Genomic DNA, 23,854 nt, shown 5'->3' with positions numbered 1-23,854 from the left:
GAGTCTGAGATAAGCAGTTGCTGGGGAGAGCTTCCAGGGTGGTACAGCTCCCCGTCCTGTCTCGGAAAATGAACTAAACGTTGCCCCTTCACTTTGTTCCCAGAGGTTGACCCTCCATGGTCCCCTGGGGCCGTGGACTTGGGGGGAGAGGTGGTGAGGTCAGTGGGGGGCCCTAGCTCTGCGCCCACAACGCTCATCCACAGGTGGTCTTTTGGGGTGCTCCTCTGGGAAATCTTCACTCTGGGCGGCTCCCCATACCCTGGGGTCCCCGTGGAGGAGCTTTTCAAGCTGCTGAAGGAGGGTCATCGTATGGACAAGCCCAGTAACTGCACCAACGAGCTGTAAGCCTGAGAAGAGATGCCTGGGGTCCTGGGCTGGGCTCTGGGGGCGAACTGGGCTCAGGGCATAGAGGGAGGAGTAGGAGGCGCGCAGCCAGCCGCCCGCGGCCCGTCCGCCCTGAGCCTGTCTGTCCTCTCCCCCCAACCCCGACCTCGCCATCCTGCCCCAGCTACATGATGATGAGAGATTGCTGGCACGCGGTCCCCTCTCAGAGACCCACCTTCAAGCAGCTGGTGGAAGACCTGGACCGCATCGTGGCCTTGACCTCCAACCAGGTGAGTCTGCCCTTCCCAGACCCTGTGTGCCCGCCGGCCCGAATTCTCGCGGGATTCATTCCAAGTTCTCCCGGGATTTATCCCTAGTTCTCGCGGGGTTCATTCCGAGTTCTCGCGGAATGAATCCTGCCGCCGCGGGAAGGAGAGTGCGGGTCCTCCATCTTTTTGTCTCCGCCCTCAGGAGTACCTGGACCTGTCAATGCCCCTGGACCAATACTCCCCCAGCTTCCCCGACACCCGCAGCTCCACCTGCTCCTCCGGGGAGGATTCCGTCTTTTCTCACGAGCCCTTGCCCGAGGAACCCTGCCTGCCCCGACACCCGGCCCAGCTGGCCAACGGCGGACTCAAACGGCGCTGACTGGCCCCCACACCCCGCACCCCTTCCCGGACTCCATCCTCAACGCCTTGCCCCTCCTCCCGCTGGACTCGCTGCCTCCCCTGCGCTCTGCTGGCCGGCCTCCCTGAGGCCCGCACCCCCGAGCTCCCCTCCTCTCCTCCTCCCAGCCTGACAGAGGAGCAGGGAAGCCGGTCCTTGCTGACGGCTACTACGTGGCCTGCCCAACGCTGGACCAAGACCCCCTCCCTGCCGCCTGGAGGGTTGGGCAGTGAGGGCTGAGCCGCCCTCGAGCGAGAGCCGACTGAGCTTTCCTGCATTGGTTTTGCCTACTCTGCGCAGCCCATGGCCCGTGTTCTGTGGCAGATCCTCGGGCCAGAGCGGGAGTTGGGTGTAGGGGTGGTCAGCGCCCGGGCCTCCGCAGGCGACCTCTGTTCCAGACGGATAGTGCCAGTGGTTTATTGATTCCGAAACTAATTTGCTTTGCTGACCAAATACCTGGTACCCGAGGGTGGGGACGCAGAGGCCGGGAGCCGGCGGCGTGGCCCTGGGGCCCAGCCCCGAAGCAGGGGCTCTGTACATAGCTACGAAGAAAACACAAAGTGTATAAATCTGAGTATATATTTACATGTCTTTTTAAAAGGGTCGTTACCAGAGATTTACCCATTGGGTAAGATGCTCCTGGTGGTTGGGAGGCATCAGTTGCTATATATTAAAAACAAAGAAAAAAGAAAAAAAAAGAAAATGTTTTTAAAAAGGTCATATATTTTTTGCTACTTTTGCTGTTTTATTTTTTTAAATTATGTTCTAAACCTATTTTCAGTTTAGGTCCCTCAATAAAAATTGCTGCTGCTTCATTTTTATACGGGCTGTGTGACACGGGAGAGGAGGTCGGCTGTGAAGGAGCGAGGCTGACGGGCTCTGGGGCTGTCTGTCCCAAGATCTCTTCCCCATGGGTCCTGCTCCGAGGCCACTGGACAGCCCTCCTTCCTCTGCCGGGCTTTGGGAAAGGCAGGGAAAGAAGGCAGGCAGCTGTGTGGTGGGCAGGTAGGGGGGCACTGGGCCCAGGGCCAGGCCCCACCGCCCCTCCACCACACGTTTCCTTGTGGGGAACGTGGAGCCTGTGGGGTCTGAGAGTCAGACAGGGAGCTGAGGGCCCAGCTGGGAAGAGCCAGGAGTGGGGCTGAAGTGATGGAGAGGCAGGCCACGGATAATTTGACCCTGGGCGGCAGGCACTTAGACCTAGATAGTGGCTCCTCCTCTGTGTGGGTATGGTTCTGCCTGTGCTGCTTTGTCAGGGAGGACCCGTCACCTAAGACCAGCTTTACACCCAGGGCTCTGGCTTCAGGTTTCTTGTCTCCCAGGCTATTCTGTGTCCATCATGCCTACCCACCCCCCAACACCATTCTGAATTCGAGTGATCAGACCGCATGTGCTGGGGCTAGCACTTGGCCTCCTCCAGTTCTTCCTGTAGGAACTCCACCCCAGCCCTCAGGAAAAGGAAGACATTCCGTGAAGGTGCATTTTGGCTGCTGGGGAGTTTTCTTCCTCTGCCCCCACCAAGTAGGTGCCGGCTCCTTGGAACCTTAGGGCTCAGGCTGTTAGTTCTTCCTCTGCCCCCAAAGCTTGCTCTTCGCTAAATCCCTTCTGAGTATAAAAGCAAGTCCAGTTTCGTTTGGGAAGAATCGGGTTGCTCCTGAAGTTTCCTTTCTGAGCTGTTTCTTGGCCCCTTTTAGTGTTGGCTCATTATAAAGTTCTGTCTTCTGCTGGGTAGCTCTGTGAATATGCAACTGTCAACATATTCTGATTTGTGTTCACGTTTGAGGAAGGCATACATTGGTGAAGAACAGAATCAGGAAATGAATTTTAGCTTTTAAAACCATTTGTGGGACACCTTGTAGTGGTGCCTTTCATTGTAAAATACTGATGATAGTTTGGGCCCACGGTCATGTGAATGCGTGGTCGCTCTTTCACAAAGGGCTTTACGTGCCTTCAGTAGAGGTGGTGGGACACAACTCACTGTTGCTGTAACTACTCTAATCACCCATGAATTTCCCGAGAGACTGAGCTGTCAAATTAAAGATAGTGAAATTGACCTAAGAGAAAATGAAATGGCCATTTTACTTAGATGACCGGATTGGGTCTCTTGAGGAAAGAGATCCAGTTTATCTAATGAAGATGTCATGCTGTCAAGGCACTGAGTCTGTCTGGTTTCCTGAGGGTTAAAAGATGAGGGCCGGAGCATCGATCGATACCACCTTCCCGCCTTTTCTAATTGCCACAGGCCAGGGGTCACCGGTCCCCCGGCACCGCTAATGTACTGTATTGATCTCAGGTAAGTAAGATTGAACCACGGCTGAAGGAAATTTATCTCTGACAGTGAAGTCGCTGTGTTTCTCACAGCCGCCACTGGGGGGAGCCAGCGGGCCAGAACCCTGGGCAAAAGGAAGGTGTTGATCAGCGTTAAAGTTCCGTTAGTCTGACCCTACCTACCGGTGTGCACTGGTGGTGACAAGGAGATCTTTAGGTTTTAACACTATAGAGCATTTATTCGATATCACCGTTGTGACCTGTAATGACTGAAACACAATTAGTCACGGCACAGGTGCAGGTCCGTACGTGCCAAGCCACCAACACCTTTCTGTTGCAGAATTCTAGGGTGTGAGATGGGCCAAGTCTGACATCACCACCGGGGTTGGGCTTTAGAAAATGCCTAAAATTATACTCGGTGAGATTATTAGCAGCTGGTGCAGCCACAGTAGATGCATTTGTGGGGAAGAGCAGAGAGCAGGGCAAGGAGACAGGCTTCCACTCAGCTGTTGGGAGGCAGGTGGGCAGGGACCCAAGCACTGGGGCAAGTTCTAAGTTGCCACTTAACAGTATTTAGGGCCATTTACGCTACACTGCCTCCTAGACGTCTGTCCTGGCACATGGAAATAATGTTTGCTGCTGCTGCTGCTAAGTCGCTTCAGTCGTGTCCAACTCTATGCGACCCCAGAGACGGCAGCCCACCAGGCTCCCCCATCCCTGGGATTCTCCAGGCAAGAACACTGGAGTGAGTTGCCATTGCCTTCTCCAATGTGTGAAAATGAAGTCGCTCAGTCATGTCCGACTCTTCCCGACCCCATGGACTGCAGCCTACGAGGCTCCTCGGCCTAAGGGGTTTTCCAGGCAAGAGCACTAGAGTGGGTTGCCATTGTCTTCTCCAATAACGTTTGCAGCCTGCACCAACTAGAAGTTTAAGTGTCTCTTGTTCCTCCCAGAGGTCGGGGGTCAGTTAAGTGGGGTGTTTCAAGCTGACCATATCCATCTCTCCCCAACTGTTGTTCAGTGACCTATTGATAGCTTGAAGATCAGCCGTGTGGGAGTATTTACATCACTGCTTTGCAATGCTTCAAGTCAGGGCTCCCTCCCAACCATGCCCCAGAGTTGGCTATTAATTTTTTTTTTGAAACCACGCCACACAGCATGTGGGATCTTAGATCCCAACCAGGGATCGAACCCAAGCTCCCTGGAGTGGAAGCACAGAGTTCTAACCGCCAGACCGGGTGTTAATCATTTACCAGAACACCACTAGCTCAGTCTCAGCAGTACTCACCAGTGAAGTGAGCTCTCTGAGGCACTATCAGAAGAAGGGAAAGAGAGGTGTATTGAGGGTCTCAGATGCCTATTTATGACGCAAACATGAGTGAAGTCCAGTTGAGGTCTGAGGTGGCCAAGGGCCCCTTTCCCACTCTGTTCACAGGGAAAGACAGAGTTGTAGAGCAACCCCACAGCACCCACGAGGCACCCAGCTGCAACAGGGTTGCATAAATGAAAAAGCTAATCCCTTTCTCACATGCAAACTCTTGAAATATGAACTAATTAAAATAAACACTCATCATTTTAAAAATGGGAAAATTTACTGTGAATCACCTTCCAAGGCCAATGGCAGAGAGTTCCTCAGCAGGACAGGACATGGTGAGGCTTGTCCCTTGGCGGAGGGGAGGTTTAGGGAAGGTTTTAAAGTGCATTTCCTTGCTGTCAAGTGCCGATAACATTCCTCTTTTAGATTACCCCAGACAGGTTGATTTGAGTTTTCCTTGGTTCCATGGATGCCCATCTAACTGCCTTCAATTCCACAGCAAGTACAGAAATCTAATTTCTGCAGCTGAAACACCTCTTCCTTTCTAAGTACTCCCCAAAGGAAGAAGGCTGGTGGTCAGCTGCATGGTGATCGATTTATTATTAAGGTTTTTCAGTGTGGACAACACTGAAGATAACCAACATAAATATCTGAACATAATATCTGTTCCTGGGTAGTATTGGGATTGTATCAGACTCTTAACAACCTGTGACTAACAGATAGTCTTGTTTGTGAAAGACAAACAGACCAGAAAAACACACACACCCAGCACAAACAAATGGTTCGGTCTTAAGCCCTTAATTATGTTTCCTAGCAAGATGGAGGCTAATGGAAGCCATATGTGCCGGAGGAGTGGCGGCCTCCCAGATCCTTGCAGCCTCTGCAGGCCCGAGGGGGGCTGCCAAGTCTCTGATTGCCAGTCTATTGAACTCCCCATCTTCTTCCCTAAGAAGCTTTTTCTTCTTTAGATCTGGGAAGACCTAACCAGGGACTTTACATCCATCCCATCTCCAAAGGTACTTTGTTTCCAGGGCACTATTCCTACTGGTGTGTGTGTGTGTGCTCAGTCTGAAAAAGTTGTACAGGCAGTGAGAGTGTGAGAGTGCCTGTGCAATGCTCGTGATGACTGGCTTTGAAATTTCCCTAGTTCCTACCCGGCTTACCGAGCTAGAGGAGACAAGAGGTATCTTAAGGCATCAGGCTGATTCCATTGCGCAAAAAAGTTTCCTCTCTTAAAAGGACGTGAAGTTGCTAAAAAACAATATGGCAGATGGGCCTTACACAAAGTCCAGTGGGATGATCTAATGCTACAGAGAACATGGACTTTGCAATTAAATAGTTTTCCAAATGATCCGAACTTGGTCTTGCCACTGACGTCATCTGAACGGTTACAAGGCCTCAAAAGACTGCCCTGAGGACTAAATGATTGATCTTCTATCTCAGGGACGTTCTTTACAGATGCCACTGCTGAGGGCAGCAAGCCAGAGAGAGTAAGCTCCATCCTCCATGAGTCCTTATGCTCCATTCGAACTAGCCTTGCTGTTCTGGGTTGTCTTTTCTGATTTTGCCTGGAGTATTGGGGTACAAAAACATAAGGACTTTAGGGATTGGTCACAATGAGAAAGAAGACATGCAGACAAGGCCTTGGGTTGAACAATCCTGGTGCTCAGTGGCTCCCTCTTTGGTCCTGGAGAGCCAGCAGAGCCACTCCACAGCTCAACTCTCCTGTGACCCCCTACTGTTCACTGCCTCCTGCTTTCTGCTCTCACCCCCAAACAGGAAAAGTGGATAGATAAGTAATTTCTCATTTACATGCACTTCTCCTAAGATTCTTAAATTGCTTTCCTGCTAGTATTTCCTGACATCTGAAGCCTGTGTGAAATACACAACATATGGGAACTATTTCCATCTGGCGCAACAGAAAATAAGAATCTGCCTATATTGTAATTAGCTTCTAGACTTAACATGTTTAGTTCTGAACCACGATTGCATTTGTTGATATATGTATTTGCTTTTAGATCACTGAATTTTTTTAAATATAGTGGTTATAAGGTGACTGAAGTTCAGCCTACAGCTTCCTGTTTGGAGGACACGGAGAGAGGGTGTGGTGTTTTGCAACTATTATAATTCTAGATTCTCACTGCCCCTAAAAGCAACTTGAGGAAAAGTTTCCTTTTATAGAAATTTACATCTTCTTTAGCAGAAGTGATGGATTCTTTAGGTAATGAAATAGACTTTGATGGTGTTGTGGGTGATGACATAACTGACGGCAGCTGTATCCATTCTTCATCCTTAAACATCAGAGCTGAGAGTCGGGTTACTGACGTAGGACACGAGGTGTACTGGAGCTACAGTCACACTGCCGTGACTACCAGATCCTGGAAACAACTTCTGAATGTCTGCCACGGGACTCAACAGGCAAAATCTGGAACCTAAATGCATACAGCCAGATGCCGAACTTTCTCAGATCAAGCAGTACCCCAAAATAAGTCCTTATTAAAGGACCAATGAAATTAACTTCTTGTTATTTTCACGTAATCAAAAGTGTCTCACCTTAGTTTCCTTCAGTTGAGGTGCTAAACCGGCCGTGTTCTCTTTAGATTCAGGGGGAGTGGGTGATCCCAGGGGAATATCTGTCTTTGGAGCCTAGGGAGAGAGAGATTTTATATAAATTAAGCTGTCTGCTCCTCCTGAAACTCAGAAGCACTTCTACTTTAGTACTTTTCTGCACAATTTGCTTTCCTGACTTCCTTTCTGGATGAAATAGGCAGTATAGGTCCCTGAAATAGCAACTTAGTATTACCTTTTAACTTTTGAGCACTCTAGATACAAAAGTTGCAGTCTAATCAGATTCTGATATTTAAAATCCTTTGTTATTAACAAGCTACTTATTTGCCATTCTGATCCTGTCCTCACTCCCAAAACAAACAAACAAACACAAAAGTTGCCATTTCTCACTTAGGCATCAGTTTCTGCCAGCATTGATATAACTTAAGTTAAAACTGACATCTTTGGTGTCATTTTTGGTGGCTAGTAATAAATGATTTATTCAAATGAAAGGTGTTACTTAATAGAAGCTCCTGCAATACCTGAAGAGGGAGGGATGGAGGGAGGGAGGGAGTGGTATTTTAGAAGAGCTAGCTAACCTGTCTTCAACAATTACATTAATTACATTTGAAAAGTAAATCTCTGCTCTTTGGAAGTAATTTCTTCATGTACTTTGGAGGGAAGAGGGCTACATATATCCAAAACTATAGTATATTCAGTTTCATGTCTCAGTTCTCTACTGAATCTACCATGCTGCTTGTTTTCATTTTGTACATATGAAGAACAGAAGTTTAAAAGCATGTATTAAAAACAACAACAACAACAATAAAATGCCTAGGAGCCTGTCTTTTTGTCCTTAATTCCCAGGTAGTTTTTCTTAATAGTACTTCTTTTTTACTTTTTTTTTTGGGGGGGGGGGGGCGCTGTGAGGCATGTGGGATCTTCATTCCCTGACCAGAGATAGAACACAGGCCCCTGCATTGAAGGCTGGAGCCTTAACCACTGGACCACCAAGGAAGTCCAATTTCCAGGTATTTCTTAACTATTCCAGAAAGCAACATCTGGATCAAGAGTTTATAACCCTCTAGATGGAGGACCCTGGTAGGCTGCAGTCCATGGGATCACTAACCGTCAGACATGACTGAGCGACTTCACTTTCCTGCATTGGAGAAGGAAATGGCAACCCACTCCAGTGTTCTTGCCTGGAGAATCCCAGGGACGGGGGAGCCTGGTGGGCTGCCGTCTCTGGGGTCGCACAGAGTCGGACACAACTGACGCAACTTAGCAGTAGCAGAATCATTCTGAAACTAAAATTTAGCTCTGAGACATTTCGCTACTCTAAGACTTCCTTGCTACTGAGAGCAGTCTAAGAATGACAAACAACTGGTCTCTCTCAAAGAAAGAGTAAGAACCCAGGAGCCTGGTAGAACATGCTCTACGCTCCAGACTTTATCTCCTAAGTCTCCCTAGAATGCTTCTGGACAAAGCCCAAATCCAGATCGGTTTCTGAAAATTTGGAAAAGGAAAGCAAGATGGTGTTTCCTGAAGTACATTTTTCATGTTGGACTTCATGTTTTCCTCAGCTTGCCCGAGGAGTTGATAGCATAACCAAGATTCCAAATGATTGGTCCTCATTCCAGAGTGCTTAGGTCCATCCACTCGGCCACGAGTGCAGCCTCTTCTCTCGTGGGCCCTCCTTTCTCACACATGCAGCTTCCGAGTCAGATGTGAAGCCACAAAGCAGGGAAGTGAGAGGCCCCTTCTGATGGACCCAGAGCAAGATGCTCTGGTGATTGGGCCAGCTCTTCAGAACACCAGGAGAACAACAGCTACTAGTTAAAGGCGATCACAAATGATTAAGGAAATGGGCTGAAAGGAGACAAAGGAATTTATTTTCTAGATTGGCCATTCACCACTTAAAAATTAATAGGAATCTGGGCAAATGAGACAGACAGGAAAGAACAGGAGCCATTCAGTCTCAAAGGAGAAAGAATGGTGAGGAGGAGAAAAAAAAAACCTCTAAGAAGACTAGATACTTAGAAAGAATAAAGCCAGACTCCTAATAAGAAATCAAATAAAACTCCTAAACACAGCAAACAGCTCTAAAGCTAGAGGTTGTTTGAGTGATTTTCATTTTTTAAAGGAATTTTTAAAAGATCTTAAAGCCAGTGGGGCCAAATTCCAAAAGATAAGCCAAAAAAAGAGGCCTACTCTGACTAGAAGAGGAAACGGGTTTGCGGAGCAACCCCAGTCGTGAGGTCTGGGTTCCCACAGAGCCAGGACTCACCTCCCCACTGAGTGGTATCTCAATCGGCTTCGGCTTCACGTCTATTAGGTAGAAGGTCCGGGACAGGAGCAAAAGAGAAGGTGGGACATTCTCCTTCAGGTGGAGGTCCTGCCACTGGAGAACAGAAGAGGGATGAAACATGACAATCACAGACCGTTAGAGTTGGACGTGACACCCCCCCCCCCCGCTCCCTGCATCTCCTCCTCTCTGGTCTCACAGCCCCCCAGGCATATGCTGAGTACTAAGAGCAAGGACAGGGGCATGTCTCCTGGCTGCTGCATCCCTGCTTGGGCCCTACAGCCCCTCACAGTCAGAGCTGCTGCTGCTGCTAAGTCACATCAGTCGTGTCCAACTCTGTGCGACCCCAGAGACGGCAGCCCACCAGGCTCCCCCATCCCTGGGATTCTCCAGGCAAGAACACTGGAGTGGATTGCCATTTCCTTCTCCAATGCATGAAAGTGAAAAGTGAAAGTGAAGTCGCTCAGTTGTGTCCGACTCTTAGCGACCCTATGGACTGCAGCCTACCAGGCTCCTCCATCCATGGGATTTTCCAGGCCAGAATACTGGAGTGGGGTGCCATTGCTTTCTCCTCACAGTCAGAGAGGGAGGTTCAATTAACCTCTCACACCAACTGTGGATCAAAGGAGGTAAGTATCTTCAGTATAAAGTAGATAAATGTAAAAGATTACATCAACCTCATTCATAACTAAAGAAATTAACATTAGACATTAGAATGAGATGTAATTTTTCAAGCTCCAAATTGGCCAAATTTTGGATAGGGGTGTGTGTGTGTGTGTTAGTCACTCAGTCATGTGAGTCTTTCTGACCCCATGGACTATCGCCCACCAGCTCTTCTGTCCATGGAATTCTCCAGGCAAGAATAATGGAGTGGGTTGCCATTCTCTCCTCCAGGGGATCTTCCCCACCCAGGATCGAACCTGGGTCTCTTGCACTGGAGGCAGATTCTTTACCTACTGAACCACCAGGGAAGACCATAGATAGATAGATAGATGCACACAAGACAAAATTCAAAAGGTAAATTACCCTATTCTCTAGCTACCCTATTTCCCTCCCTGGAAGCAACCACTGGTACAGTGGTTTGTATCAGTTCCTGATACAATCTTACAGCAATATCCTATGCGTATACAAATATACATTTAGGGACTTCCCAGCACTAGTGTTTCTACTACAGGGGGCGTGGGTTCGATCCCTGGTCGGGGGAACTGGGATCCCACATCCCTGCGGCATGGCCCAAACAAAACAAAACCTTAGTGGTGGCCACAACACTTGAGCCAATAAAATATTAACAACAAAACCAAATATATATTTATATGTTTATCTTTACACTAGGGTGACACATACACACTTTTGTCCCTTGCTTTCTTTCACTGAAGTATCTTGGAAATTGATTTGTACCAGTAGATGTAGAGCTGCCTTCTTTTTATTTCTTTATTTTTTGGCCACACCATCCAGTGTGCTGGATACAGAATCCTAGTTCCCCAACCAAGGATCAAACCCACGCCCCCTTCAATGGAAGCACAGAGTCTTAACCACTGGACTGCTAGGGAGGTCCCAGAGCTGCCTTCTTTTAAATGTCTGTAAAGGATTCCATTGATGGAAATGCCATAATTTATTTGATTATTGTACTAATTAACTTTAGGCTGTTTTCAGTCTTTTGCTATCATAAGTGGTGCTGCAATGGATAATCTTCTAGGTATGTCATTTTGCACATGTGCAAGAATATAGGATAAATTCCTAGAACTGAAATTTCTAGGTCCAAGTAAATGCATTTTTAAATCTGGAAAGCTGTTGCCAAATCTCCATGCAGGATTTTACCAGCACTCCATGAGTGCCCTTCTGTCCTTACACCCTCCCCAACAGCATGTCACCCACCTCTGACCTTTCCCAAGGTAACAAGTGCATGTGGAATCTGATAGTTTTAACTTTTTTTTTTTTTTAAGTTAAGACATTTTGTAAGTTTATCATTTTTAGCTTTTCCTTTCTATGACATGTCAGCCATATCCTACCACAGGATTTTGGGAACAGTAATCCATAGCAATCCATGAAGATTGTATGGTTGGCTTAGTTTCCTTGCTCCCTTGAAGGGGGATTGTAAAATAACACATCCATCCAACAAAACAATTTGACAGGATGAAGTGACTAAATACCCTACATGCAGGAAATAAATGATGTTTAAGTACCCCCTGGAACATGCTCCCCTTCCAGTCAGAGCAGGTCCAACATGGAGGAGGAAATCACTCCCTGATGTGGTTCAAAGCCACAACAGTGGTTCCTAGCCCTACATAATTTGTGCACACTTTTTTTTCAGCTGTGCCAGACCTTAGTTGCAGTATGCCAGATCGATAGTTGCATAACTGAGGCATGGCGGCCTTATCTGCGGCACGCGTGATCTTTAGCTGAGGCAGGCAGGCTCTCTAGTTGCGGCGTGTGGGATCTAGTTCCCTGACCAGGGATCGAACCTGGGCCCCCTGCACTGGGAGTGTGGAGCCGTAACCACTGGACCACCAAGGAAGGCCTTCCACAGCACCTTTTACAGTAAGGGAATGAGGACTGTAATAGGAGTTATTACTTTGTTTTAAAGCAGTTATAACAGTTTAAACGCTCCATTAAAATCCACTGTTTGGGAGAGAGTATGTTATCAGAGGGGAAGCTGCTACAAAGCTAACACTTGACCCTGGTTTGGGGTATGAATTGGGAAAGCAGCCCCAAAAGGTGTAGGCCTTCAGGGGGATTCACCCGGATGACAGGCCCTGTGTCAGAGCTTCAGCTCGGGGCCCTCATGATACCCGGAGGAGGAGGCACATTGGAGGGTGGTCCCAAGACTTCTGTTCCTTGTGTACCTATGCCTTCTCCCAGTTACTCAATTAAACGTTAAACTCCGTGCTGCCATGAAGGGATTCTGCAGATGTAATTCCAAGTCTAAAGTCAGCTGACCTTAAAATATGAAGATTACCCAGGTAGGTCTTGCCTAATCACATGAGGCCTTAAATACGGAGCTAGAGGTTGGGTGAGAAGTTCACTGTAGATGGAGAGGCCGGAGGGGCTGAGAGTGGCCTGGGGCTGGGAGCCAGTGAGGAAACAGGGCCTGCACTCCCACAGCTGTGAGGAGTTGAATTCAGCCAACAAACTGCATGAGCTTGGACATGGAATCTCCCCCATGGCCTCCAGAAAGGAAAACAGCCTGTACTTCTGACCTGCAGGACCCAGAGCTGATCAGTGGGTGTTACTTTGAGTGGCTAAGTTTGTGGTGGTGTGTTAGCAGCCACAGACAACTATTCAACAGAGTACCATGTTGCAGTCAAAGCCAGCTTCTTCAGCGGCCCATGGCTCTGCCAAAGAAGGCCAATTAGGTAAGATGGTAAGGCAGAAATTTAAAAACAAGGCCTGAAAATGGGGGGGGGGGGGGGCTTCCCAGATGGCTCTAGTGATAACGAACCCTGCCTGCCAATGAAGGAGACATAAGAGACATGGGTTCAATCCCTGGGTCAGAAAGGTCCCCTGGAGGAGCGCACGGCAACCCATTCCAGTATGCTTGCCTGGAGAATTCCATGGACACAGGAGCCTGGAGGGCTACAGTCCATAGGGTTGCAAAAAGTCAGACATGACTGAAGCAACTGAGCAGACATGCAAACAGGACGGGAGAGAGTTCCAGGGAACAGGGCCCAGGAAAGCGACCACTTGCCTCTGTGAGCTGCTGTCTCAGCTGCCCCTCAGTGAGACCCAATGACAGCATCCCTCTGGCCCTGCAGGCAGCTTGGAGCTCTGACACACTCAGAGCATTCACCCCTTCCTTGGCAATTACCTGGGGGAAAAGAAAAAAAAAAAACAAACAGAAGGAATGGCATCAGGTCCTTTGGTTCCAGTTTTGCCTAATCCTTCAATTCCTACAAGTCAGGGGAAAGGCAGAATCAGCTAGCTTTCCCACTCTGTCCCCTGCACTGACTGCCACAAAGGCCAGGCGCTCAGTAAAGCCAGGTGACCTCAGGAGGTGCAGTGGTGGAGGTGAAGGGAATCCTGCCAACAGGTGTGAATAATATCAGAAATTTATAGAACTCCACCGCCTGACCCCGAGGTGTTTCTCCCTCTTGATTGCCTTGCGCCTGGTTGTGACAGCTCCACTCCACTTCCCTTGAGTGGCGACTTTAAGACTCATTAGAAAAGCATTCCATTTGAAACGCTTTCAATGTACCATTTGTTGCACATCCCAGCAATATTCCTCCCCCACCCCCCAACCCCGTAAGAACAGCCCCAACTCCCTGGGCCTCAAAACTCCTTCAATAAATAACACAGTTTCTACTTGGTAAGACCCCAAACTATGGGACTTCTGGGACCAGTATTGTTTATTCCACAGTTTTGAAAGCAACCACTGAAATCTAAATGGGGCCAATGGGATCCTGCCTTCTCAGTTCTGGGAATCCTGCTCCCTCAGGCAGAATGCTTTTAAAGCAGCTAATTCAGATTCAAGAAACATTCTTTCCACTTTGTTAGGACACTAACCAGTAGTTACAGTCCAAATGGTGCCCTTACTCCTGAAGATGTTGGGGTCCTTCCTTCCCTCCTTGGTGGTCCTTGGCCACCCCTTCTTGCCAGGGCGGCTCACCAAGATCCAAGGGAAGGAAGCACAGGGCAAGTGTGGGGGGCGGCAGGGGAGGGGTGGGCGTTGAGCACTGTCCTTGGCAGTGAGATCTGCTGTTCCCCGGGATCTACTAAGCTGCTGTTCCTTCCCCATGGGTCCTAACTGGTTTTGATTAGCCCCAGCTAAGACATCCAAGCTACTCACTGCTTACAAGACCTTCTCAAGAGCCCAACAGGCAACTTCGAAAGTGAGTCATCAAGGTTCAGGTTATCAGCGGTTGCTCAGACCACTCATTCTGCCAGAACCAGCCTCCAGGCAGACCTAACAGAAGGCACTGCACTTTGTCACAGAGCCACCCTAAGACAGTTCCCAAGGCCAGGCTAATTCCCTCCAGCTGTAGTTCAGCTCTTACCTCATCATCTGCTTTTATAGACTTCAGCCTCATCAGTAGCTGGAAGCGAAGCAGATTGTTGGTTCCAAAGGACTGCAGTTCCAGCAGTTTGCAAAGGGCCACCAGCTGAGGTCGGTCGAGGTGCTCCAGGGTCAATTGATCCTCAAAGAGTTTGGAAAATTGAACTATCTCCTTGGTGCTGGGCTTGTGGCCTGTCTGGACCTAGGCAGTGGGACACAGGGACTAATAAAAACCTGCTTCCTGCTTAAAGAATCTTCCCTGTAGACCACGTGAAAGATGCCAACGCATTTATGGATTCTATCTTATGTCTGGAAGTGGGCCCTGAGTTACAAAGAGGAGTTAAAAAAAAATCTGTCAGAAGTCAGCCTAAATCAACTGAACATCAGGAGACGTTCAAAAGTTTGAGTTTCATTGTACTGTTTTTCTAAGTAGTTATTAACATCTTCAAAGCATTGATGGCTTTAAGATAGGTTTTCTGCAAACTCCAATAAATTTTTGAAATACTGTATCTCTGTAACTGAGATATTTGCAAATTCAGAGATGAGGAACAATCTGGAAGCTCCGTGATGACACGGAGTTGTCTGGTTTTATATAAAAGACTGACACCTGTTTGACGTAGGAGGAGAACTGGGTTGAGGCGTCCCCCAGCTGGGCCCTGTTCCTCTTTGCCATTTCTGTAATCGTTTCTTGAAGGAATTTCGCTAGTTCCAACTTTGCAGCCATTTTCTTTCTCTGTTTTTCTTCCTTCATGATGGAAGAGGAAAAAGTTAGAATTAATCCTTCATGATTACAACTTGATAAAGATGAGAGAAACATAACTGTGGCGTTGTTGCTTGTCATCTCTACTTCATGAATGAATATTCTTGTTAAACCTAATTGAAGGAGTTTTGTGAAAACCAGAGAAAATTAAAAAGTAGCCTCGATTTACAACTTTTCTCCTTAATCTTACCTTTCTCACTAATGCAATCATCATAAATATTGGATGGGTTCAAAATAGTTCCCTCAGTGGAAGACTTTGTCACTCTTTAGAATAAAATACACACTATCTCTTAACCTGGTGCAAACCATCTAGGTCATTGGTCAAGCTGACCCCTGGTCTGAGTGACCCCAGATTTTCCTTGCCCACAAACCAAACTAGGAAATTAAGCTAATGAAGCTTACAGGTTAAGAAGAAAACAAACACAATTAATTACAAGATAATAAAGTGCTATAACAGATATAAACAAAGCACTACGTAGAAGGGAATTAAATGCATACTCTTAAGACATATGTTAACCACTAATTCTAAATTCTAGTTCACTATCAGAGATATAATGTGGTAGTATTTTCAAAATAACCATGATCAGGGTACATACAGAGGAACAGGAATAAATGTGTTTTATATACATACATCAGATCAGACCAGATCAGTCGCTCAGTCATGTCCGACTCTTTGCGACCCCATGAATCGCAGCACGCCAGGCCTCCCTGTCCATCACCAACTCCTGGAGTTCACTGAGATGTCCATCGAGTCAGTGATGCTATCCAGCCATCTCATCCTCTGTCGTCCCCTTCTCCTCCTTCCCCCAATCCCTCCCAGCATCAGAGTCTTTTGCAATGAGTCAACTCTTCGCATGAGGTGGCCAAAGTACTGGAGTTTCAGCTTTAGCATCATTCCTTCCAAAGAAATCCCCCCCATTAAGTTGCCCAAGAGATTCTAATGACAAGCAAATCATAGCAATCATTGTTTTTCTTTTTTTATTTTTTAGAAATACCTTAGAAGAATCAGCCCCCTAGAATCACACAATGGCAATACAATAATTAAAACTCACGCAACCATCGGTTTCATTCATCTATTTATTGAACATTCACCGTGCGCTAGGTGCTAGGGTAAAATGGGCAACAACAGGTAAGAATTCCTGCCCTCTGGAAACTTCTAGTCTAATGGGAGAGACAAACATTGTCAATAATAAACCAGCAATTCCACTGCTGCTGCTGCTAAGTTGCTTCAGTTGTGCCCAACTCTGTGCGACCCCATAAATGGCGGCCCACCAGGTCCCTCCATCCATGGGATTCCCCAGGCAATAATACTGGAGTGGGTTGCCATTTCCTTCTCCAGGTGGTTCCACAAATTAATGTAAAAGTATATCAGGCAATGAAAGAGAAGTGCATGGTGCTGGGACCTTGTGTAAGCAGAAAGCTAGGTACTCATCTTCATTCTCTTGCTCTCTCCCTCTGTTCATGGAACAAAGCAAAGGAGAAAGTATTTTCTAATACTGTGGCCATGATATGTATGTGCATATGTTTAGGAAACAAGCAATGTTGAGGAAAGAGGAATACTTAGACAAACCACTACCTCATCCCCCACCTCTTTCTGCATTCACTAACAAGTTCCTTGGGGACTTCCCCGGCAGGTCAGTGGTTAAGACACTGCACTTCCACTGCAGAGGGTAAAGGTTCAATCCCTGCTCAGGGAATTAAGATCTATCATGCCACATGGTGCAGCCAAAAACAAAACAAAACAAAAAACCCAATCCCATGGTATTAATCCTAGACCCTGACTACTTTAAATGTAAGTAAACTAATTTAAACCACTGCCAGGCAGTTAAATATTGCAATTTGATTCTACCCTTTAAATCTGTCTTAAACCTATCTTCAAAGTTTTACTCCTGATGAAACTTATAATTCAGGTTTTGTCCTCCCTCCCTCTCTCTCATGCTACTGTAATAACATTCCAGCTGATTCTCATTTGGCTCTGTCCTCTTTAATCCTTCCTGCCAGCAAATTGTTTTCCTAAAATATAGCTCTAATCATGATTGATTAGGTGATTTAGATTGATCTAATATATAGATCACTTTTTTTTTCCTCATCCTCTGCTTTGCATTCACCTTCTATCAATCAACATAGTCAAAGTCTAAATTCCTGAGGGTGGTGGATACTTTCCAACCTGACTCCAGCACAGTATGTGAGTCTCATCTTCTCCCATGGATCCCCTGGTGCTCCCTGCTCCAACTACAGAGGACCAGTTGGTGGTCTCTGATTATGTCATACACTTTTATATTGTTAAAGCATCTTAAACGCTAGTCCTTCTATCCAGAATGCCTTTCAAACAGTGTTGTAAAATTCTACTATTCTGTCATTTCCATGGTCACTGAGGCAGGGAGACATGTCTCAGTCTGATTTAAAAGTTGGCTTCTTTGTTCTCTCATGGGGCGGAGTCCATGCCTTCATCCGTCTGTCTGGCAGAGTGGCCAAGATGGAGAGAATGAAGGCGCTGCCTTGGTTGGCCAGCCCTTCACCTTCATAGTGGCCATCAAAGGAGGAGGAGGACACCCTCCGCTCGGGAGCTACTCATAAGCACGCAAGGGTCTGTTTGAGTAAATCATGCCTGCTGGTCATCTAGTCACAGTTAATTTTTGTGTGGCCAAAAAATAAATTGAAAAAAATAATTTAAAAAAATTTATAGGGGAAATAGGAGCAGGGGTCAGGAGGTAGCTGGACATCCTCTCTACTTTCTGCTCAATTTTTCTGTAAACCTAAAAACTGCTCTTAAAAAGATAAAACTCTATTAATTCTTTTAAAATCTTTCAAAATCCTCATACCTTTTTGGATTCACTTTCAAAAGTTGATGGCAACATCTCTGGGAAAAGTTTCAGAAACACTGGCAGTAAGAATTCCATGAAGGGGACGATGATGAACACCATGAACGGAACCAGGCGGAAGAAATCAGCACAGGTTCTCAGCAGCTAAAGAATTAAAGGCATATGCAAATATCCATTATTCCTGGCCATGCCAAAAACAAAAGTCTGCCTCAATTCTGAAAGCATTAAAAACCCAAGGCAGCTATTTATAAAATGGAAAGGCCGGATTTTCCTCTGTACCTTAGCTCAGAAGTAATGTTTATGGGATATCTTCAAGGAAATCTATGACAATCAAAACATATTATTGGCATCTCTGAGCTTTCATCTAAGTCAGTACTTTAATAACATGGTATCTGTTACAATTGGTTTTTCAAATGCATATACTTAATACATTAACAGCAGTTTCTACTCCAGATGCACAGATCAAACTTGAAGCCTCTCAACTCCTTGGAGAAATTAGAAAACACAATTATAACCATTCCATGGGCAACTATACACATATTTTAAGAGCCCATCTACAGGTATACAGCAAGTTGGTTGCAGATAAGTCAGAAACTCTGGTTCTCACCGTGAATTACTACTCCTACTCTGGGATTTTTTCAGAGGAATTTAAAAGTTGGTTCATCAACAGTTGGTTTCAATTTTACATTTTCTTTCTCAAATATGACTCTTGCCTACCCTTCTTCTCTCTCGTCTGGTCAGCACCTGTCCATGCAACAGCCTCCAAACCATCCTGGCAGCAACTTTGGTGTCAATCCAAAGCAAATAGAATCCATTGTAATAATATTTCAGTTCATCCATAATTATTTGTCTATAAGATCGCTTTCCTTCCTTAATCTTCATGCCCGCTTCTTTCGTGGGCTGAGGGCTTGGCACCTGAGGCTTCTTTGCTGTTTGCTCCTGCTGATGTTTATTGGGGACCTCCTGCAACCAGCAAGTTGAAGTGTGCAGCTCTTGGAAGATTCTGGCTCGTAAATGAAGTACTTTATTGCCTGACTGACTTGGATGGGAGTACTTTTTGCTTCCATAGTTCTTCATATAGGTTTTGTTTAAATGGGAATCTGGCAAGTGAAGAAATGCAAATGATGGGGAGTAAGAAGAGCTGGTAGGCTGGACAAAATGGCTAGGGAATCTGGAATAAAGACCAACAGCCTCTAAGTCAAGCACATACTATTACAGAATGAAAGAGTAAAGAAATAAATATTTTATCTGGTAAAAATAAAACAATAGTTTTTAATCCTGCATTTTTCAAAGCTGATCATGTTCCTGAATGAATGACATACAACTTTTTAGCCCAAACGAATAACAGTATGTTTTGTGGGTGAATGATACACTCTGTGAGATATATTAATAAGTTAATTCCTAAGGATAACTGTTGTGTTACAAGCTAGAAACTTTGTGACTATTAATTTAAAAAGCAAACACTTTTCCATCGGGGCTATGTGTGACAGTTTTGTCTCTATTGTCATTAAGCAGGTTGTACACTTGTTTTCAGCTACTCTACTGATGATAGAAATATTGTTTGAATGAAACACTTCATGGTCCCTGTGGGGATTAACCAATCACATAATACTGCTTTGTCTATGCAGTGCCCAGGGACTCCTTCAAATAAGAAGGACTTACAGCTGAAATGTTATTCATCTAAGACTCCTAAGGAATGTTGGGAATAAGAATTAGAATTAGGCTCCCCAGCCAGGGATCTCTACATTCCAGTTTTGCAACAATTCACAATCTTCAGCTAAACTGACACATCAGATTGTTTGAAAATAAAAATAAGACCCAGTTAGGTAAAAGAAAGTTTCTGGCAAAGAGATTTCTTTTCGCAAAGAGATGGCTTTTTCCATTCCTTCAGACTATTTTTGCCAAGATAAAGCACTTTTTGAATGGCCAAAAGGGAAAATGTACAATGTATTTGGCACACAGTAAGTTCTCAGTTAATATTCTTTGGAATAAGTAAGTGATAACAGACCGTACTGCGGCAAGTATAAGCCCTAGGATTGGCTTGCTTGCCAGCCATTTTACTCCTTTTTACATCTAAGGGCTGCATGTAACATTCATCAGTTACGGTGGTGTCACTGTAAAGCCATTACATTTTCTATCTTACCTGTTCCACACTTTTACAAATTATTCAGCTTGAGTTCTAAAGCATATAGAAAATCTAGGATAAGTTTAAATACATTAAAATGCCTGCTTCCGAAAAGCCAACACAATTAAAACCAAGAAAGCTTTAATTGTGTACTGAGTCTATCCTTTTACATGTATCTTTTCCATCTAGAAAAATAAGGTTCATATAAATAGTGGAGGGAGGAGGGAATCCCAAGGCTTACCTTGTCCGGGCAATAGCTAAGACTGTTTTATAACTGTAGAAGGCCATATTTATATTTCTTTCAATGAGTCAACATAGGGACCTGGGCAGAAGGAGTAAGTAAACAATTCAGTACCTTAAAAACATACCAGTTATTCAGATACTAGGATTTAAGTGTTATAAACTACTTCAAGGGTAGAAAATTTGCATATTCTATTCAAAGTGTAAAATCTCCCTCAAGTTCATTTCCAATTTCATTCTTCATTTCCACCAATCAGGAGTAATATTTTCTTAGCCCTGCATTTGAGAATGGTACTTTTAGATCCCCACACATAGAAATGATCTCTAATACAATGATGTTCATATTATGTTATGGTCTTCAAAGATATTTTGATTTCTGGTAAATAGTACTTAGTAATTTACTTGAATGGTTGCCAAGTGTCTAAGAAACTGATCGAGACACACTTATTTGTAGCCTAAAATTACAAGTAGACAGTAAATTTTCTTCTGCATTTGTTTTCAATTATCTTTACTCCTTACTTGGCCAAGCTGCTGCCAAACCTTTAAAGACTGAAAATACTCATCAGTGAAAATATGCAAGATACCTACTAATAATTCAAAAGGGGAGGAAGCCTGGTTTCCTATGCTAACGATTCTCCAAAGAGCCCAAGTGAAAGTCGCTCAGTCGTGTCTCTTTGTCGTGTCTTTATACAGTCAATGGAATTCTCCAGGCCAGAATACTGGAGTGGGTAGCCTTTCCCTTTTCCAGGGGATATTCCCAACCCAGGGAATGAACCCAGGTCTCCCGCCTTGCCGGTGGATTCCTTACCAGCTGAGCCACAAGGGAAACCCAAACTCAGCTTTAAACCTTTAAATAAGCTTTGCCAAAAATTTTGACCATCCTACCAGCGCTTTTCAGCCAAAGGCAGCAAGGGAATTAGTTTCTCACACTGTCAACTGTTTTCCTGCAGCTGGGAAAGGAGTTCCAGTCCCTCCTGGTCAGAAATCTCAACCATAGAGCTGACGTCTTGAACAAGAATTCAAATGATACTCCAGAACATCTGAACCCAGACCAAGGGCATGTCGTCTCCTGTTGGAAGGGGACAGTTACTCTGCTCTGAGCAACCACTTCCCAGGAGGGCGGGGCCGAGGCCGAGGCGGGGCGGGACCGAGGCGGGGCAGGGCCGAGGCGGGGCGGGGCGGAGTCGGGCCCGGGGTGGGGCGGGGCCGAGGTGGGGAGGGGCGGGGCCGTCGGCAAGCCCCGCCTGCGCTTCCGCACAGCGCCTCCGGCTCACCCGGGCCCCAGGCTCCCTGGGTTACCTTTGCCTCTGATTCTCCGCGACACTGGGGCAAAAGGCGCCTTCGGCTTCCCCAGAAGATGGCTTTTGTGCGCCTTGTGCGTTGATGGGCTGTGTTTGCTGTGGTAGGGCCGGGGGGGGGGGGTCTTTGTTTTTTTGGAAAGGGGATGATGCGGGCAGTGGGACCACGAGCTTTGGCGGTCCGAGTTTATGGAAGGAAGGCGAGGAGCATCGGGGCGCAGGGGGCGGGAAAGAAATGAGGAAAGGAAGCGCAGGAGCGGGGGGTGGAGGCTGAGCTCAAAAGTTGGGGCGCGGGTAGGGGACCGAGGTCAGGGGCTGAGGAGAGAGCGGGGTGGGGCCTGGAAGATGTGGGGAAATCTGGGCACCGATGGGAGGAGCAGGATACGGAGAGGAGCGGGCTCCGGAGGAAAACAGGCGGGCGCGGTCCACCGAGTAACAGCCTGAGGACTTGGCCCGCCCGCCCCTACCTCCTCCGGCCGGCTCCCGGAACGGTTGCCTCAGTCCTCCAGTGCCTTCCCAATGCCCCTCCTCCCCAGGCTCCCCCAGCTAGAAGGGCCAGAAGCCAAGTCTCTATGGCTCCACCTCTTTCCTCTGCCATCACGTCACTGTGAGTGACGACACCACCCGCCAATCAGCTCGCAGATTCTGGGGCGCGAGGGCGTCCTTCGCGGTGGCAGCCCAGGAGGCAGAGAAGTCCGGTTCCCACCGGCGAAACGACTCGTCTACCAGGTTTAGTTTAAGGAGTTGTCTGTGATGGGAGGCTCAGCCCTGCCTGTCCCTCTTCTGTAGGCTGTGGATTCACATCCCTCCCCCACCCCCAAAACCCTTTCTTGAAGACTAGATGGAAGAAGCTCTTACTCTACCAGTAGCATAATATGCCTGATAGTCGCCATGGTAACCATCTGGGAGTCAGCAATTACATCACTTTGATGTATCCCCCTTCACCTTCCAACTCCGCAACTGCGGGCGGGGAAAATAGCAGGGAGAGGGCATGGCAGAAAGGGCCGGAATGGTGAGGAAAACATTCCTCTCCTATCTCTAGGGTCAAAAACTGGAATATTGTGAAATCTGCATATGGAAATATGAATTCCACTAAAGAAAACTGCTTTATTTATGTTATCTCGACAGACATTGTTTATGTTCAATAGTGTAGAAATCTCAGTATTTAAAATGTATATTACAGTAGTCGTGCGGTGACACTGCAGGTTTGGGGGCACTTCAGTTCCCAGGTTGGGGAACTGAGTCATTTTGGGAACGTGAAAGATGTAAAAATGTTTTCGCTTCCCAGTTACCTCTACCCATCCATTTTATCTTACTCTAGAAGGAAAACAATTTTGGTGGGTCACCTTTGACTAACACCAGACAGGAAGGAATCGCTTTCACACGAAGGCTTCTCTTAACATGTGAATGACCACAAACTTTACTCATCTGGGCTGCGCATTTGAAGAATAAAAGCTGACGGGTATAAAATTTCATTCTTTAAAAAAAATGAAGGCAGCTTTTAATCCACAAAGCTTTTTTTTTTTAAACTAATAACCAAATAGATGAACTGTGTTAAATGGGCAAAACTTCTCGGTGTGGCCACTAGAGGGCCCATTGTGCATGTCTGATAGCCAACTTTCCACATAAAGGCTTCCCTTCATGTTCTATGTTTTCTACAATTAAAATCTATAAAGCTTTGGTTTCTGTACCTTTCCTTCCCTGAAAATTCCCAATGGTAAATTCTGAACTCTAAAAGGCTAGGTAGGTATACTTTTCACATTAATTTCATAAATTAATCACTGCATTATCATGCACACGTACTTTTCTGGAAAAGATCATAAAAGATGCAAAAATATTCCTCTCAGTTCCCTGGGAGACATTTTATACCGGGAAATTATTCTTATTCATGCATTGTATTCATTTACAACCAGGCACAGTGAAAATCATTAAGTATTCATAAACCAGATGAGCGATTCCAAACCCAGTATTTGAAAGATGAGCTAGACTTTCTACCATGGCCATATGTCAGCAATCCCATTTTAAAAAGGGAAGGGTTAAAAAATAAAAATAAAAAGGGAAGGGTTAAGAATCTTCCTTATTGAAATCCATTGGTTCAAAGCAGTGTCTGCCTTCTGTTACCAGACCTGGTGGGTGGTTTTTATTTTTTAATTTCAGGATAAGTTATTTATCATGTAATGAGTTTCTTAATATA

At 46.1% G+C, this 23,854-nt stretch overlaps 3 protein-coding genes across 11 annotated transcripts in view; 1 reads left to right on the top strand and 2 right to left on the bottom strand.

The window, feature by feature from the left end:
* The window catches only part of FGFR1 (fibroblast growth factor receptor 1), a 50,101-nt gene extending 48,290 nt beyond the window's left edge, over window positions 1–1,811 (top strand). For all 9 annotated transcript variants that reach the window (XM_061404503.1, XM_061404501.1, XM_061404506.1 and 6 more), the window contains 3 exons: window positions 204–341; window positions 509–614; window positions 796–1,811. In XM_061404503.1, coding sequence (XP_061260487.1) covers window positions 204–341; window positions 509–614; window positions 796–972 — 421 coding nt within the window. In that variant the 3' untranslated portion in view covers window positions 973–1,811. The remainder of the gene's footprint in view (window positions 1–203; window positions 342–508; window positions 615–795) is intronic.
* A 3,338-nt stretch (window positions 1,812–5,149) lies between these two features.
* On the bottom strand, window positions 5,150–18,693 carry LOC133240012 (LETM1 domain-containing protein LETM2, mitochondrial-like). The gene is made up of 8 exons (XM_061404507.1): window positions 18,605–18,693; window positions 17,998–18,141; window positions 15,023–15,160; window positions 14,417–14,617; window positions 13,111–13,230; window positions 9,408–9,521; window positions 7,127–7,219; window positions 5,150–6,141 (listed from the first exon to the last, which is right to left on the bottom strand). Exons 2-8 carry the CDS (start codon window positions 18,097–18,099, stop codon window positions 6,088–6,090), a joined length of 822 nt encoding a protein of 273 aa, XP_061260491.1. The 5' UTR covers window positions 18,100–18,141; window positions 18,605–18,693; the 3' UTR covers window positions 5,150–6,087.
* Window positions 18,694–23,803, bottom strand: LETM2 (leucine zipper and EF-hand containing transmembrane protein 2). Its single transcript, XM_061404508.1, has 4 exons — window positions 21,662–23,803; window positions 21,291–21,431; window positions 20,364–20,444; window positions 18,694–19,168 (listed from the first exon to the last, which is right to left on the bottom strand). The coding sequence occupies exons 3-4, from the start codon at window positions 20,408–20,410 to the stop codon at window positions 18,694–18,696; spliced, it is 522 nt and encodes a 173-aa protein (XP_061260492.1). The 5' UTR covers window positions 20,411–20,444; window positions 21,291–21,431; window positions 21,662–23,803.
* Between the last annotated feature and the right edge of the window lie 51 nt (window positions 23,804–23,854).

The sequence above is a fragment of the Bos javanicus genome, chromosome 27, assembly GCF_032452875.1.
Source record: "Bos javanicus breed banteng chromosome 27, ARS-OSU_banteng_1.0, whole genome shotgun sequence".
Taxonomy (NCBI): domain Eukaryota; kingdom Metazoa; phylum Chordata; class Mammalia; order Artiodactyla; family Bovidae; genus Bos; species Bos javanicus.
Note: the sequence above shows the minus strand (reverse complement) of the source record. Positions and strands in the feature narration are given on the sequence as shown.

What these genes read in the sequence shown, in the direction of transcription:
- LOC133240012 (XM_061404507.1), bottom strand. Translation starts at nt 18,099, where the DNA reads ATGGTGTTCATCATCGTCCCCTTCATGGAATTCTTACTGCCAGTGTTT. An exon ending in CTATAAAAGCAGATGATGAG is followed by an intron (nt 13,231 to 14,416) that starts GTAAGAGCTGAA and finishes CTTTTCCCCCAG; the next exon opens with GTAATTGCCAAGGAAGGGGT. An exon ending in TGAGACAGCAGCTCACAGAG is followed by an intron (nt 9,522 to 13,110) that starts GCAAGTGGTCGC and finishes TCTGTTCTCCAG; the next exon opens with TGGCAGGACCTCCACCTGAA.
- LETM2 (XM_061404508.1), bottom strand. Translation starts at nt 20,410, where the DNA reads ATGGCCTTCTACAGTTATAAAACAGTCTTAGCTATTGCCCGGACAAG. An exon ending in TTAGCTATTGCCCGGACAAG is followed by an intron (nt 19,169 to 20,363) that starts GTAAGCCTTGGG and finishes TCTTTATTCCAG; the next exon opens with ATTCCCTAGCCATTTTGTCC.